The sequence below is a fragment of the Pristis pectinata genome, chromosome 12 (assembly GCF_009764475.1).
Source record: "Pristis pectinata isolate sPriPec2 chromosome 12, sPriPec2.1.pri, whole genome shotgun sequence".
Lineage (NCBI taxonomy): Eukaryota > Metazoa > Chordata > Chondrichthyes > Rhinopristiformes > Pristidae > Pristis > Pristis pectinata.
This window is the reverse complement of record NC_067416.1, coordinates 51,284,489-51,298,971: the sequence shown is the minus strand read 5'-3', so window position 1 is coordinate 51,298,971 and position 14,483 is coordinate 51,284,489. Positions and strand designations below refer to the sequence as shown.

The following is a 14,483-nucleotide window of genomic DNA, read 5'->3' as shown; positions in this document are numbered from 1 at the left end:
ACATACAAATCGGATATGGTTTCAATTTTGTAAATTCTTTGGATTGAATAAATTTAACTTGTCAAGTCCTATTCAATCTAATTTTTTCTTTCAACCATCCAGAATCGACAGCTTTTCCTTATGGAAAATGAGGGGATTAACATGTTTTCGTGATCTATTCATTGATAACTGTTTTTTATCATTTGAACAGTTGTCTAATAAATACAATCTGCCTAGATCATATTTTTTATGATATTTACAGATTAGAAATTTTTTAAAAGTTACTTTACCTTCTTTTCCAACACCATATAAAATTGAAATTATGGAAGAGATTTTAGGTTTTAATCCTTATCAGAAGGGCCTGATAGCGATAATTTACGATCGGATTATGAAAATACGTCCAGAGGAACTTGATAAAATTAAGAATGAATGGGAAAGAGAACTCCAGAAACTTTTACCTACAGAGACGTGGAAGAAAATTCTTCAATTAGTTAATACATCTTCAATGTGTGCCAGACACTCTTTGATACAGTTTAAGGTGGTTCACAGGACCCATATGTCCAAGGACAAGTCAGATCATTTTTATCACCATATAAATCCTATACGTGACAAATGTAATTCGAAGGTGGCTTCCCTGACACATATATTTTGGTCCTATCCACTTTTGGAAAAATATTGGAAAGACATTTTTAACATTATTTCATCTGTATTGAACATTGATTTACAACCTATCACTGCAATTTTTAGGCTACCAATGATGGAATCTGGCTTTTTATCTGCTTCTGCTTGTCGTAGGATCACTTGTCACATTAATGGCCAAGCGATCCATTTTGTTCAAATGGAAGGATCCAACACCTCCTTCCACCTTTCAGTGGTTCTCTCAAACGATAGCATGTTTAAACTTATAAAAAATTAGGAGTGGTACTGTTGATCCTTTGCTTAAATTTGAGGAAGTTTGGAGTCCATTTATTCAATATTTCCATATGATATAAGCTGAGCTTTTTCAGATCCCTTTCTTTTTTTTTCTTTTTATTAGTTTTCAAATTAATACAGATTAATCTATCAATGTTTATACATGTAATACAAAGAGATCGGGAGAACAATCATGACATGGATAATCATAAAGAACAGTAGAGTATAAAAAAAATATGTAGATCCAATGTCAGTGAATGAATATAATATAAAAGAAAAAGATTTATTATAAAACATAAAAAAGAAAAAAAACAAAATAAAAAAAATTATAAATATATCAAACCAAACTAAGCTAAAGAAAAAAAAAATTCAAAAAAAAACAAAACAAAACCTGAACTAAAATTTCTCAATAGAAAGAGCAATATTATGTCGTCAACTCCATTCCTCTAAATTGAAATCAGATCCCTTTCAATAACCTTTGAATACAGAGTGGAGTTAATGACATGATCATTTTTTTTTAATTGAAGAAGTATCAGTCCAGTTTTTTTTGAAGATTTTGCTTTCTTTTGGTTTATTATTAATATTTCTTTTCATTTGGAGGTTCTTTTCTCATATAATTAAATCTCATTTCAATTTTCTTTTTGGATTATGTTCACTTAATAAGAGAGCGGGAGGTCTAGATTACTTTTTAACTCCTTGTGATTATAAACATTAACTGTTATGAATGTTATCCTGATCTCTGCGCCACATGTATAATTACTAATGTTATATATATTAATCTATACTAATTTGAAAAATTAATAAAAAGATTGAAAAGAAAAATATTTCAATATGGGATCAGAGTAAATGACCAGTTGATAATCAGTGCAGACTCAGTGAGTCAAAGGGCCCATTTCTGTGCTGCATCTCTCTATTCCTCTGAATATTCATACTGGGTGAGATGGGAGGAGGCTGGTGTGGAGCAGAAACACTGGAAGGCACCAGATGGGCTGAATGGCCTCTCTTTCTACTGTTCATTGTGTGCATTGCAGAGACAGGAAGGGCTTCAGATGAAGTGTTTCAAACAGAACTGCTTTATTTTAATCAGAGATCCAGAACATTGAACTCTAACTCAGTGAAAGATAGTACAAAAGAAAATCAACTGTGCCCAATGACCAGGGTTCAATCCTGGGCAAGATCAGCAGCATCAACAGAATCCGACCCCTGTGAACACCTGTAACACTTGTGAATTTGCACCAGATTTCAGTAGCAGTGATGGTTGTATATTGAGCATACAGCATGTTTAATCTTCCTCCACAGTGTGAATTCGCTGGTGCGTCACCAGACTGGATGACATAGTGTATCCCTTCCCACATTCGGAGCAGGTGTACGGCCTTTCCCCGGTGCAAACTCTCTGGTGTGTCAGCAAATAGGATGACCGAGTGAATCCCTTCCCACACGTTGAACAGATGAACGGCCTCTCCCCAGTGTGAACTCGCTGGTGTGTCAGCAAATTTGACAACCGAGTGAATCCCTTCCCGCAGTCGGAGCAGGTGTATGGCTTCTGCCCAGTGTGAATCTGCTGGTGTCTCAGCAGCTCAGACGACTGAGTGAATCCCTTCCCACACTCGGAGCAGGTGTACGGCCTCTCCCCAGTGTGAACTCGCTGGTGTCTCAACAAATGGGACGAATCAGTGAACCCCTTCCCACACTCGGAGCAGGTGTACGGCCTCTCCCCGGTGTGAATTCTCTGGTGCATCTGCAAATTTGACGACCGAGTAAATCCCTTCCCGCACTTGCAGCAGGTGTACGGCTTCTCCCCAGTGTGAACCCGCTGGTGTATCAGCAGCTCAGATGACTGAGTGAATCCCCTCCCACACTCGGAGCAGGTGTACGGCTTCTCCCCGGAGTGAACTCTCTGATGCCTCAGCAAAAGGGATGACCAAGTGAATCCCTTCCCGCACTCGGAGCAGCTGTACGGCTTCTCCCCGGTGTGAACCTGCTGGTGTCTCAGCAGCTGCGACGACTGAGTGAATCCCTTACCACACGTTGAGCAGGAGAACGGCCTCTCCCTAGTGTGAACTTTTTGGTGCGTCAGCAAATGGGATGACCGAGTGAATCCCCTCCCGCACTCGGAGCAGGTGTACGGCCTCTCCCCAGTGTGAAACCGCTGGTGTATCAGCAGCTCAGACGTCTGAGTGAATCCCTTCCCGCACGTCGAGCAGATGAACGGCCTCTCCCCGGTGTGAACTCTCTGGTGTGTCAGCAAATAGGATGAACGTGTGAATCCCTTCCCGCACGTTGAGCAGATGAATGGCCTCTCCCCGGTGTGAACTCTCTGGTGCATTTGCAAATTTGACGACCGAGTAAATCCCTTCCCGCACTCGCAGCACGTGTACGGCTTCTCCCCAGTGTGAACCCGTTGGTGTATCAGCAGATCAGACGACTGAGTGAATCCCCTCCCACACTTGGAGCAGGTGTACGGCTTCTCCCCAGTGTGAACACTCTGATGCCTCAGCAAAACAGACGACCAAGTGAATCCCTTCCCACACTCGAAGCAGGTGTACGGCTTCACCCCGGTGTGAACTCTCTGATGCCTCAGCAAAAGGGACGACCGAGTGAATCCCTTCCCGCACTCACAGCAGGTGTACAGCCTCTCCCCGGTGTGAACTCGCTGGTGTGTCATCAGGCTGAATAACTGGGCGAATCCCTTACCACACGTTCAGCAGGAGAACGGCTGCTTCCCAGTATGAACACACTGGTGTCTCAACAGGAGGGATAACTGAAGGAAGCCCTTCCCACACTCAGTGCAGATACACGGCCTCTTTGTGAATTTGTTGGTGCATCAGCAACTGGAATGACCGAGTGACTCCCCTCCCACACTCAGAGCAGGTGAACGGCCTCTCCCCAGTGTGAATTCGCTGATGTTGTGTTTGAGATTCCCATAAACAAATCCTCTGCTTATTGGATCCTGCAAAAGAAATTTTCAAAAGTCATCAATAGGTACAGGACAGTATTTCAGCTGAGATTTTAGTCTCTGTAGCGAGCTGTTATAATAATGACAAACACAAGCTTGAGGAACAACATCGTCTTCCATCTGGGAACATTGCAGCATCCAGACTGGCATCAAAATCTCTGGTTGTCTTTCCATCTATAATCAGAATGGGCCATTTCTGCCACTTCCCTTTGTTCTACCCGTTGCCTCCCTCACCTACTCTGCCACTGAAATTCAATGTGTTTTCTGTCTTTCACTGTTAAAAGGGGTATCAAACCCAAAACATTCCCTCTTTCTGCAGAAGGAGACACAAGAGACTGCAGATACTGGAAATCTGAAGCAATGCATAAGGGAGCTGGAGGAACTCAAAGTGGGTCAGGCAGCATTTATGGAGGGAAATGGACAGTCAAATTTTTGTTAGTCTATTAACCAGAAATGTTAATAAAACATAGAGCAAGTCTAGGGTTGCCTAAGTGAAGCCAATCAGAGATTTTCCTTTTTGCCCCCCATCTATCCCTCCCTACCCCCAGGTATCCCTCCCCCACCCTCCAATCTATCCCTCCCCAACGCCCCTTTCCTTCCTCCACCCCTCATGTCCCTCCTCTGCCTCACCTATCCCTTCCTCACCCACCCCATCAATCCCTCCCCCAGCCATCTTTCTACCACAACCCCCATCTCTCCCCCACCCACCCCCCGTCTGTCTATTCCCCCCTCCCTCCCCCCAAACCTCTCTGCAAGTTCCTTTTTGCTCTCTCCCCCGGTCTAACGGAAGGGTCTCGGACTTGAAAAGTTCCCTGTTTCTCTTTCCACAAACGCTGCCCTCACCTGCTGAGGGCTTCCCGCACTCACTGCGTTTGCTTTGATTTCAAGCAGGAAAGTGCCCGGGTCCCCCGTGGAAGGGGGAAGGGGGAAGGGGAGAGAAAGGCCGGGACTGCTCAGTGTGGCCGCCCGCAGTGATCCTGCAGCCCGCACGGATTCTCACCCCAACCGTGGGCCGGACCCCGGACTCGACCAAACTTCCTGGTCCAAGGTGGCGCGCAAATGACGTCACCTCCATTGCGCGCCTGCGCTGTGGGCTTGCTCACTGCAACCAGAGCGCTTTCTCGGCCGCGGTGGCTCTTGGGTAAATTCGGCTGCCATGCAAACCAACCTGAACAGCACCTTTAAATAGCTTCGTTCTCCACCGCAAATCATTCTGCCGACAATAACTGTGTGGTGAAGGAAACACTGTTGTCAGTCTGTGCACGGAAAGCTCCAGAGATCTGTGGTTCCTTCCCCATCCTCACCTCCAGCATCTCTACCACCTCCTCCAGACCCATATTAAGATCGATTGATTTTTGGACAGGAGGTAAATTGGTTTATTATTGTCACATGTACCGATGTACGGTGAAAAACTTTGTGTTGCATACCATCCATATGGGTCATTTCATCACATCAGTGCATTGAGGAAGTACAAAGGAAAATAATAACAGAATGCAGAATAAAGTGTTACAGTTACAGAAAAAGTGCAGTGCAGGCAGACAATAAGGTCCAAGGCCATAACGAGATAGATTGTGAAGTCAAAAGTCATCTTGTACCAAGGAACCATTCAATAGCCTTATAACAACAAGATAGAAGCTGTCTTGAGCATGGTGGTACGTGCTTTCAGGCTTTTTTTGTATCTTCTGCCCGATGGAGGGGAGGTGAAGAGAGAATGTCCGTGGTGGGTAGCGTCTTTGATTATGTTGGCTGCTTTTCAGAGACAGCAGGAAGTGTAGACAGAGTCCGTGGAGGAAAGGCTGGTTTCTGTGATGTGCTGAGCTGTGTCCACAACTGTCAGCAGTTTCTTGCAGTCTTGGGTGGAGTAGTTGCCATAACAATGCTTTCTCTGGTGCACCTCTAAAATGTGGTGAAGGCCAAAGGGGACATGCCAAGTTTCTTCAGCCTCCTGAGGAAGTAGATGCACTGGTGAGCTTTCTTGGCCATGGCATCTACGTGGTTGGACCAGGACAGGCTTTTGGTAATGTTTTACTGCTGTGAATTAAAGCTCTCAACCCTCTTGACCTCAGCACCATTGATGTAAACTGGAGCATGTGCACCTCTCCTTTCCTGAAGTCAATGACCAGTTCTTTTGTTTCACTGACATTGAGGGAAAGGTTGTTGTCATGGCACCACGGCACTAGGCTCTCGATCTCTTTCCTGTGCTCCCACTCAATTGTTATTTGAGATCTGGCCCACGGTGGTTTCATCTGCAAAATTGCAGATGGAGTTAGAGCAGAATCTGGCCATGCAGTCGTGACTTAAAAGGGAGTAGAGTCAGGGGCTGAGGATGTAGTCTTGAGGGGCACCAGTGTTGAGAATAATCATGCTGGAGGTGCTGCTGCCTATCCTCACTGATTGCGGCCTGTTGGTCAGGAAGTCAAGGATCCAGTTGCAAAGGAGGGAGTTGAGTCCTAAGTTTAGAAGTTTGGAGATGAGTTTGCATGGAATTATGGTATTGGAGCTGTGGAGCTGTGGTCAATAACAATAGTCTGATGCAGGTGAATCAAGGGAATGTGGGGTTAGTGAAAAAAAACTGGTGCAGAAGTAAAAGATCAGTCAAGATCGGAATCAGGTTTATTTCAGAGATATGTGTCGTGAAACTGCTGTTTCGTGGCAGCGGGGCAGTGCAAGATGTAAACATTACTATAAGTTACAAAAATAAATAAATAGTGCAAAAGGGGAATAATGAGGTCGTGACCATGGGTTCATGGACCGTTCAGAAAACTGATAGCGGAGGGGAAGAAGCTGTTCCTAAAACATCGAGTGCAGGTCTTCAGGCTCCTGTACCTCCTCCCCAATGGTAGTAACGAGAAGAGGGCATGTCCTGGGTGGTGAGGGACTCAAGAAACTGCAGCTACTGAAACCTGGAGCAACACACAGAATGCTGGAGGAACTCAGCGGGTCAGGCAGCATCTGTGGAGGCAAATGGACAGTCAACGTCTCAGGTTGAGATCTTTCATCTTCCCAGACTCGACCCTGTTTTATTCTCCACTTTAACCACTTCCCCTTCAAAGTCTATGTATTATCTAAATGACCATTGTCAGATTAAATAGCAATCACCAGTCTCACTTCCAAACTAATCCAAAGGCTTGGTTGGCACTCTCTCACTCATGTGGTTGTTTAGTCACGGTTTATTTTTCTTCAAAGACCATTTCCGGGCACAGACTGTGTGTTTCATTACCTGCCACTTTGCAGAGCAGATCATGAAACACACATTAATGGCGTGCAGCAGAACAATGCATACATTGCTCTCAGTGTGCACGTTTGTTAGAATGGGGAGGGCAATTATTCAATAGCTATTATAAGGAGATTGAATGGTCCCCTAATGCAAAATGGACTCTTGACTTCACAATCTAACTCGTTATGGCCTTGGACCTTATTGTCTGCCTGCACTGCACTTTCTCTGCAACTCTAACACTTTATTCTGTTATTATTTTCCCTTGTACTTCCTCAATGCACTGATGTGATGAAATGACCCATGTGGATGGGATGCAAAACAAAGTTTTTCACTGCACATCGGTACATGTGACAATAATAAACCAATTTACCTCCTGCCCAGAAATCTATCGATCTTAATACGGGGCTGGAGGAGGTGGTGGAGCTGGTGGGGGTGAGAATGGGGAAGGAACCACAGAACAACGGGTCTTTTAATATTGTGTGTCTGCAGCTGAGCCCAGTGTGGGTCAGCACACTCGGGGATGGGGCCGGTGCTAGTGCAATGTAGGGACGTGTCTTGGAGCCAAATACTCTGCTGGCGGCGGGTGTTTGCGGGGAGCCCAGAGGGGTTGGGGATGAAATGTTGGGCAGTGAGCCCAGGGCAGGACACAGTGAAGGGCGGGGCCCCGGGGAGAGGGACAACAGAGAGACCCCGGGCCCCGGGGACACAGTTCCCTGGAGGCGGCCACACAGGTCGGCGGGGCGGGGAAGGCGGGCGGGCGGCGCGCTGGGCTCCGGGGACCAGGGGAGGGAGCTGGGACCGGGGTCCCGGGGAGCTCAGCCCACCGACCGGGGGTAGGACGGCCGCTGGGCCGGGGAGGGGTGGGGAGGGGAGGGGAGGGGAGGCCCCTCTCCTGGGTTGCTCGGCAACGTCCGGCTCTGTGAAGCAGCCGGGGTGCGGGGGTGTGGGTGACCCGGGGTCCGGCGCTCGGGGCGGGGGAATGGGGGAGGTGGGGGTGCGGGCGAATGGGGTGGTAGGGGCAGGGGTGGGGGCACCGAGGGGAAATGAGGGGGGATGAGGTGTTGGGGGGAGGAGGGGTTAATGTGGAGGGAGGGAGGGGGAATGTGAAGGGAGGGGCAATGAGTGAGGGAGAGAATGAGGGAGGGGAAACTGGTGGGAGGGGGAGGAGAATGAGGAGGAGGGCTGGGATGGACGGAGGGAGGGGGAGGACGGAGGGGGATGAGGGAGAAGGTGGGATGGGGAAGAGGAGGGGGAATGGAGTGGGAAAATGGGGAGGGGATGTGCAGAAGGGGGCAATGAGGGATGGGGAGAATAGGGGAGGGGGATTGAAGGGGAGTGGGGAAGGGGAACGGGGGGGCAGAGGGGGAAGCTGAGAGGGGGAATGGGGAGGGGCAATGAGGGCAGAGATGCGAGGGAAGGGGCAGGGTTTGGGGGAATGGGGAGGGGGTGAGAACAGAATGAGGGAGGGGGAATGAGGGAAGGGACCGGTGAGTGGGGCCCGGGGGCCCGATGACATGATGTCCCCCAGCCAACTGGTTGGAGAGGAACATGTTGCACTGAGAACATGTTGTATTCTGTCTGGATATAGAATGGTATCTAATACTTCTATTCTAACTCAGTACAACTGACAATAATAAACCAAAACCAATACAATCACAAAGTCTAACACCACCAAGATCCAAAACATTGACTGTCCACTTCCCTCCATAGATGCTGCCTGACCCACTTTCAGTTCCTCCAGCTCCCTTTTGTATTGCTTCAGATTTCCGGCATCTGCAGTTTCTTGTGTCTCCATCTGCAGAAAGAGGGAATGTTTTGGGTTTGATACCCCTTTTAACAGTGAAAGACAGAAAACACGTTGAATTTCAGTGGCAGAGTAGGTGAGGGAGGCAATGGGTAGAACAAAGGGAAGTGGCAGAAATGGCCCATTCTGATTATAGATGGAAAGACAACCAGAGATTTTGATGCCAGTCTGGATGCTGCAATGTTCCCAGATGGAAGATGACGTTGTTCCTCAAGCTTGTGTTTGTCATTATTATAACAGCTCACTACAGAGACTAAAATCTCAGCTGAAATACTGTCCTGTACCTATTGATGACTCTTGTAGATTTCTTTTACAGGATACAACAAGCAGAGGATTTGTTTAGGGGAATCTCAAACACATCAGCGAATTCACACTGGGGAGAGGCCGTTCACCTGCTCTGAGTGTGGGAAGGGAGTCACTCGGTCATTCCAGTTGCTGATGCACCAACAAATTCCCAGAGAAGAGGCCGTGTATCTGCACTGAGTGTGGGAAGGGCTTCCATCACTCAACCCACCTGCTGACACACCGGTGTGTTCATACTGGGGAGCAGCCATTCTCCTGCTCAACGTGTGGTAAGGGATTCACTCAGTTATCCAGCCTGATGATGCACCAGCAAGTTAATGCCGGTGAAAGGCCATTCCCCTGCTCGGAGTGTGGGAAGGGCTTTGCTTACTTATCCCACTTGCAGGCACACCAGCGAGTTCACACTGGGGAGAGACCGTTCTCCTGCTTAACGTGTGGGAAAGGATTTACTCAGTTATCCAGCCTGATCACACACCAGTGAGTTCACACTGGGGAGAAGCCGTACACCTGCTCCAAGTGCGGGAAGGGATTCACTGATTCGTCTCAGCTGCTGAGACACCAGCGAGTTCACACCGGGGAGAAGCCATACACCTGCTCCGAGTGCGGGAAGGGATTCACTTGGTTGTCCCTTTTCCTGAGACACCAGCGAGTTCACACCGGGGAGAGGCCATTCATCTGCTCGACATGCGGGAAGGGATTCATGGAGTTGTCTCAGCTGCTGATACACCAGCGGGTTCACACTGGGGAGAGGCCGTACGCCTGCTCCGAGTGTGGGAAAGGATTCACTCGGTCATCCTATTTGTTTGGACACCAGCGAGTTCACTCTGGGGGGAGGCCGTACACCTGCTCCGTGTGTGGGAAGGGATTCACTCGGTCATCCCATTTGCTGAGGCACCAGCAAGTTCACACCAGGTAGAGGCCATTCACCTGCTCTGAATGCGGGAAGGGATTCCCTTGCTCATCTCACCTGCTGAAACAGCAGCAAATTCACACTGCGGAGAAAGATTAAACATGCTGTGTGCTCAATATACAACCATCACTGCTACTGAAATCTGGCGCAAATTCACAAGTGTTGCTGATGTGCATGGGGTTCGGATTCTGTCGACGCTGCTGATCTTGCCCAGGATTGAACCCTGGTCATTGGGCACAGTTCATTTTCTTTTGTAATCTCTTTCACTGAGTTAGAGTTCAATGTTCTGGATCTCTGATTAAAATAAAGCAGTTCTGTCTAAAACACTTTATCTAAGGCCTTTCCTGTCTCTGCAATGCACACAATGAACAATAGTAACAGAGGCCATTCAGCCCATCTGGTGCCTTCCAGTTTTTCTGCTCCACACCAGCCCCCTCCTATCTCACCCGGTACAAATATTAAGAGCAATAGAGAGATGCAGCACAGAAATGGGCCCTTTGACTCACTGAGTCTGCACTGACTATGCACAAGGCAGGGAAATTGCTGGACGTGGCATCAGTCAGGGGGTCACTCATCTGAGATGATGAAGAATGTCTTCCTTTGAGAACGGAGCATCTCTGGAATTCTCGGTGCCAGAGACTTGCAGAGACGGAGTTATTCAGTACATTCATGGTGGAGATGCACAAACATCTGAATGACAAGGGAGTTGCAGAGTGTGGGGAAAGAAGGGGAAAATGGTGTCTGAGGCCAGGGTCGGATCAGTGTGATCTTGGGTAATGGAGCGGCTGAAGTGGCCGACACTTCTGCTCCTGTTTCTTCTGGTTTTTCTGTTGTTTTTGAGTATTACAACCTTAACAAGACTCAGGTCAGTCAAACTTGGTTTCCCTTTCATAATCATCTCTCTCTCTCCATTTCTATTATCAGACGATAAGATATCTTTATTAGTCACGTGTACATGAAAACACAGTGAAATGCATCTTTTGCGTGGAGTGTTCTGGGGGCTGCCCGCAAGTGTCTCCACGCTTCCAGCGCCAACATAGCATTGCCCACAACTTCCTAACCCGTACGTCTTTGGAATGTGGGAGGTAAACGGAGCACCCGGAGGAAACCCATGCTGACACAGGGAGAACATACAAACTCCTTACAGACAGCAGCCGGAATTGAACCCGGGTCACTGGCACTGTACAGCATTACGCTAAACGTGACATAGGTACCTTTCAGATTCTCCATTTGACTGATCTTACACTAACCGGCCTACAGTTGTGTTTTTCCATTCCCTCCTCAAATACTGGGGTGACAATTGCTGCCTTCCAAACTGTGGGAAATGTTCTCAAATCTGCAGAATGTTGGAAGATGACAAAACTATTCGTCCACTCGTTCCCTCAGCACCTCATTCACACCCTGAGGACCCAGGTTATCAGCTCTGAATTTATCACCTTTACCTTCCTATTCATTCCTCCAGCTCTCATATTTTACTGATGACGATTTTGTTGAGTTCCTCATTCAGTCTGGATCTGTCGTATTTCTTTGAGGCATTTTATGTCTTCTGTGAAGACAGACAGAAAAGATTTGGTTAACTTTCCATCCATTTACTGACATGTCAATATCATTTCTCCTGTGTCTCTATAAGGGACCAACATTAGCCTGAGCTCAGCTCTGTGTACACACATATAGAAGCTCTGAGAATCTATTTTTATGTTTCTTGTCAGACAACTCTCATATTCCACTTTGCCTTTCTTTATCAATGCCTTGGCCCCCCTTTTCTGAAATCTAACATTTTTCTAATCTGCAGGTTTACTGCTTTATCTTGGCAAAATTTTTCGCCTTTCCTTTAATCTAACACTCTCTTCTGACTTCTCTTAATTTCAATCACTTTTCCTTGTGTTTTTTTGCCTATAAAGAATATATATTACATTGAAAGAATTAAAACTGAGTTTCCATGTTGTCCCTGCTTGTTTGCCATCAGGTCCTTTAATCATGTTTCCCAAATTTTGCCCCTTGCTTCAGCAGTTAGATTGATGATCGGAGTTTTAGATTGAACTCAATCCCTTCTGAATTTTTATAAATCTGCCATAAAAACACCTTAACCACCAGATCATCAATTAACCCTTTCTCATAATGAAGTAAAGAATGTAAAATAGCTGTCCTCTCATTCGTTTCTCAGCACACTGGTCCAGAAAACTATTTATTACAGGCTTTATGAATCCGTCCCCCGCACTGTTGCTGCAATTTGCCACAGCCGATCTACAGAGTCAGAGAGTTAGAAAGCACAGAAACAGGTCCTTTCACCCATCAAGTCCAAGCCGACCAAGATGCCCCATCCAGGCTGCTCCCATTTGCCAGCATTTGGCCCCGAGCCGCCTAAACCTTTCCAATCCATGGACCCGTCCAACTGTCTTTTAACAGTTGTTATTATACCTGCCTCAAGCACTTCCTCTGGCAGCTGATTCCACACAGATACCACCCTTTGTGGAAACAAAAAAAAGTTGCCCCTCAAGTTCCTATCAAATCTTTCCCCTCTCATCTTAAACTTATGCCCTCTGGTTCTTGATTCCCCAACTCTGGAGGGTGGGTGGGGGAAAGACTGAGTGCATTCACCCTGTCTCTGCCCCTCATGATTTTATAAGATCTAGAAAATCTCATAAAATCTTTATAACACCTCCATAGGATTGTAAAACACCTCTATAAGATCACCTCTCAGTCTCCTATGCTCTAAGGAATAAAGTCCTAGCCTGTCCACAGTCCTCGGCCCACTGCCTCAGCTGATAAAGATGCCCTTGTAATTTTTAATGACCTTCTTCATTGTCCACTCGAGCACCTACTTTCGTGTCATCTGTAAACTTACTCACCGTGCCCTGTGCTGGCGTATCCAAATCCTTGATGTAGATGATGACAAACAACAGTGGGCCCAGCACTGAGCCCTGAGGCGCTCCACTGGTCACGGGCCTCCAGTCCGAGAAACAACCTTCCAGCATCGCCCTCTTGCCTCCTACCATCGAGCCAATTGTGTGTCCAATGAGCCAGCTCCCATGTCATCTAACTGTCCAGAGCAGCCTGCCATGTGGAACCTTGTCAAAGGCTTTACTGAAGTCCATATAAACCATGTCTACCACCCTGGCCTCATCAACTTTCTTGGTCACATCATCACATCATCTCCTCCAGGGATTTGCTTGATCCCAGCTGCCTGTACCTGACCCATGTTGCTTCCTTTTTCCTGGACAGGGCCTCGTCATCCAGGGTTCCCTACTCCGACCAGCCTTGCCCTTCACTCTAATAGGAACATGCAGACCTTGAGCTCCCACTATCTCACCTTTTCTGCAGACAGCAGAATCAAAGACGCCACCCACCCGGGTCATTCTCTCTTCTCCCCTCTCCCATCAGGTAGAAGATACAGGAGCCTGAGGGCACGTACCACCAGGCTCAAGGCCAGCTTCTATCCCACTGTGATAAGACTATTGAACGGTTCCCTTGAGATGGACTCTTGACCTCACAATCTACCTTGTTGTGACCTTGCACCTCATTGTCTACCTGCAATGCACTTCCCTGTAGCTGTGAGACCTTACTCTGCATTCTGTATTGTTTTACCCTTGTCCTATCTCAATGCATTGTGTAATGAATTGACCTGATCTGGAAGGCAGCAACGTGCCCAGAGGGAAGAGGAGGTGCTGTTTGTAAGGCTGGTGTTGGGCCTCGTTGTAACAGTGCAGGGGGTAGGGGTTGGGGTAGGGGTGGGAGGGAGAATTAAAGTGACAGGTAACCGGGAGCTCAGGGTCACTCCTGCGGACTGAATGCAGGTTCCCCACAGAGAGGTGACCCAACCTGTGTTCGGTTCCTCCGGTGCAGAGAAGGCCACACTGTGAGCACCCAATGCAGTGAGTGGATTGGAAGAAGTGCAAGTGAATCATGAATAAGAGGAGAAGGGCTTCCAGACCCCACATTAAATTCAATGCTGGGTAACTCATTCCCTCTGTTTGTATCAGAACTGGTCACTTCTGCTGTCAATCATCTCCCTGTAACATTGGAGAAATAAAGGACGGCAGATGCTGGAATCTGGATGAAAAACACAATGATGCTGGAGGAACTCAGCAGGCCAGGCAGCATCCGTGGAGAAAAGCAGGAGGTCAACGTTTTGGGGTCAGGACCCTTCTTCAGGACTGAAGATAGGAAAAGGGGATGCCCAATATAGGGTAACTAGGGAGAGAATAGGTCCCTTTAGGCATCAATGCTGTCATCTGTGTGTGGAACCACAAGAGAGGGGTGAGATCTTAAATGAATATTTCTCATCTTTATTTGCACAGAGAAGGTCATGCAAGCTAAGGAATTAAGGGATACAAGTAGTGATGTCTTGGGACATATCGTCATTACAAAAGAGGAGGTGCTGGCAGTCTTAAAGCATATTCGG

At 47.3% G+C, this 14,483-nt stretch overlaps 1 protein-coding gene across 5 annotated transcripts in view; it reads right to left on the bottom strand.

Annotated features, from left to right (window-relative positions):
- Window positions 1–1,944: 1,944 nt before the first annotated feature.
- Window positions 1,945–14,483, bottom strand: part of LOC127576556 (zinc finger protein 229-like) — a 67,256-nt gene continuing 54,717 nt past the window's right edge. For 3 of the 5 annotated variants that reach the window (XM_052027101.1, XM_052027099.1, XM_052027100.1), the window contains exon 2: window positions 1,956–3,841. In XM_052027101.1, coding sequence (XP_051883061.1) covers window positions 2,174–3,556 — 1,383 coding nt within the window. In that variant the 5' untranslated portion in view covers window positions 3,557–3,841 and the 3' untranslated portion in view covers window positions 1,956–2,173. Of the gene's footprint in view, window positions 3,842–4,690; window positions 4,907–14,483 lie in introns of those variants that run through there. The other 2 variants (XM_052027098.1, XM_052027102.1) reach the window with 2 other exon arrangements.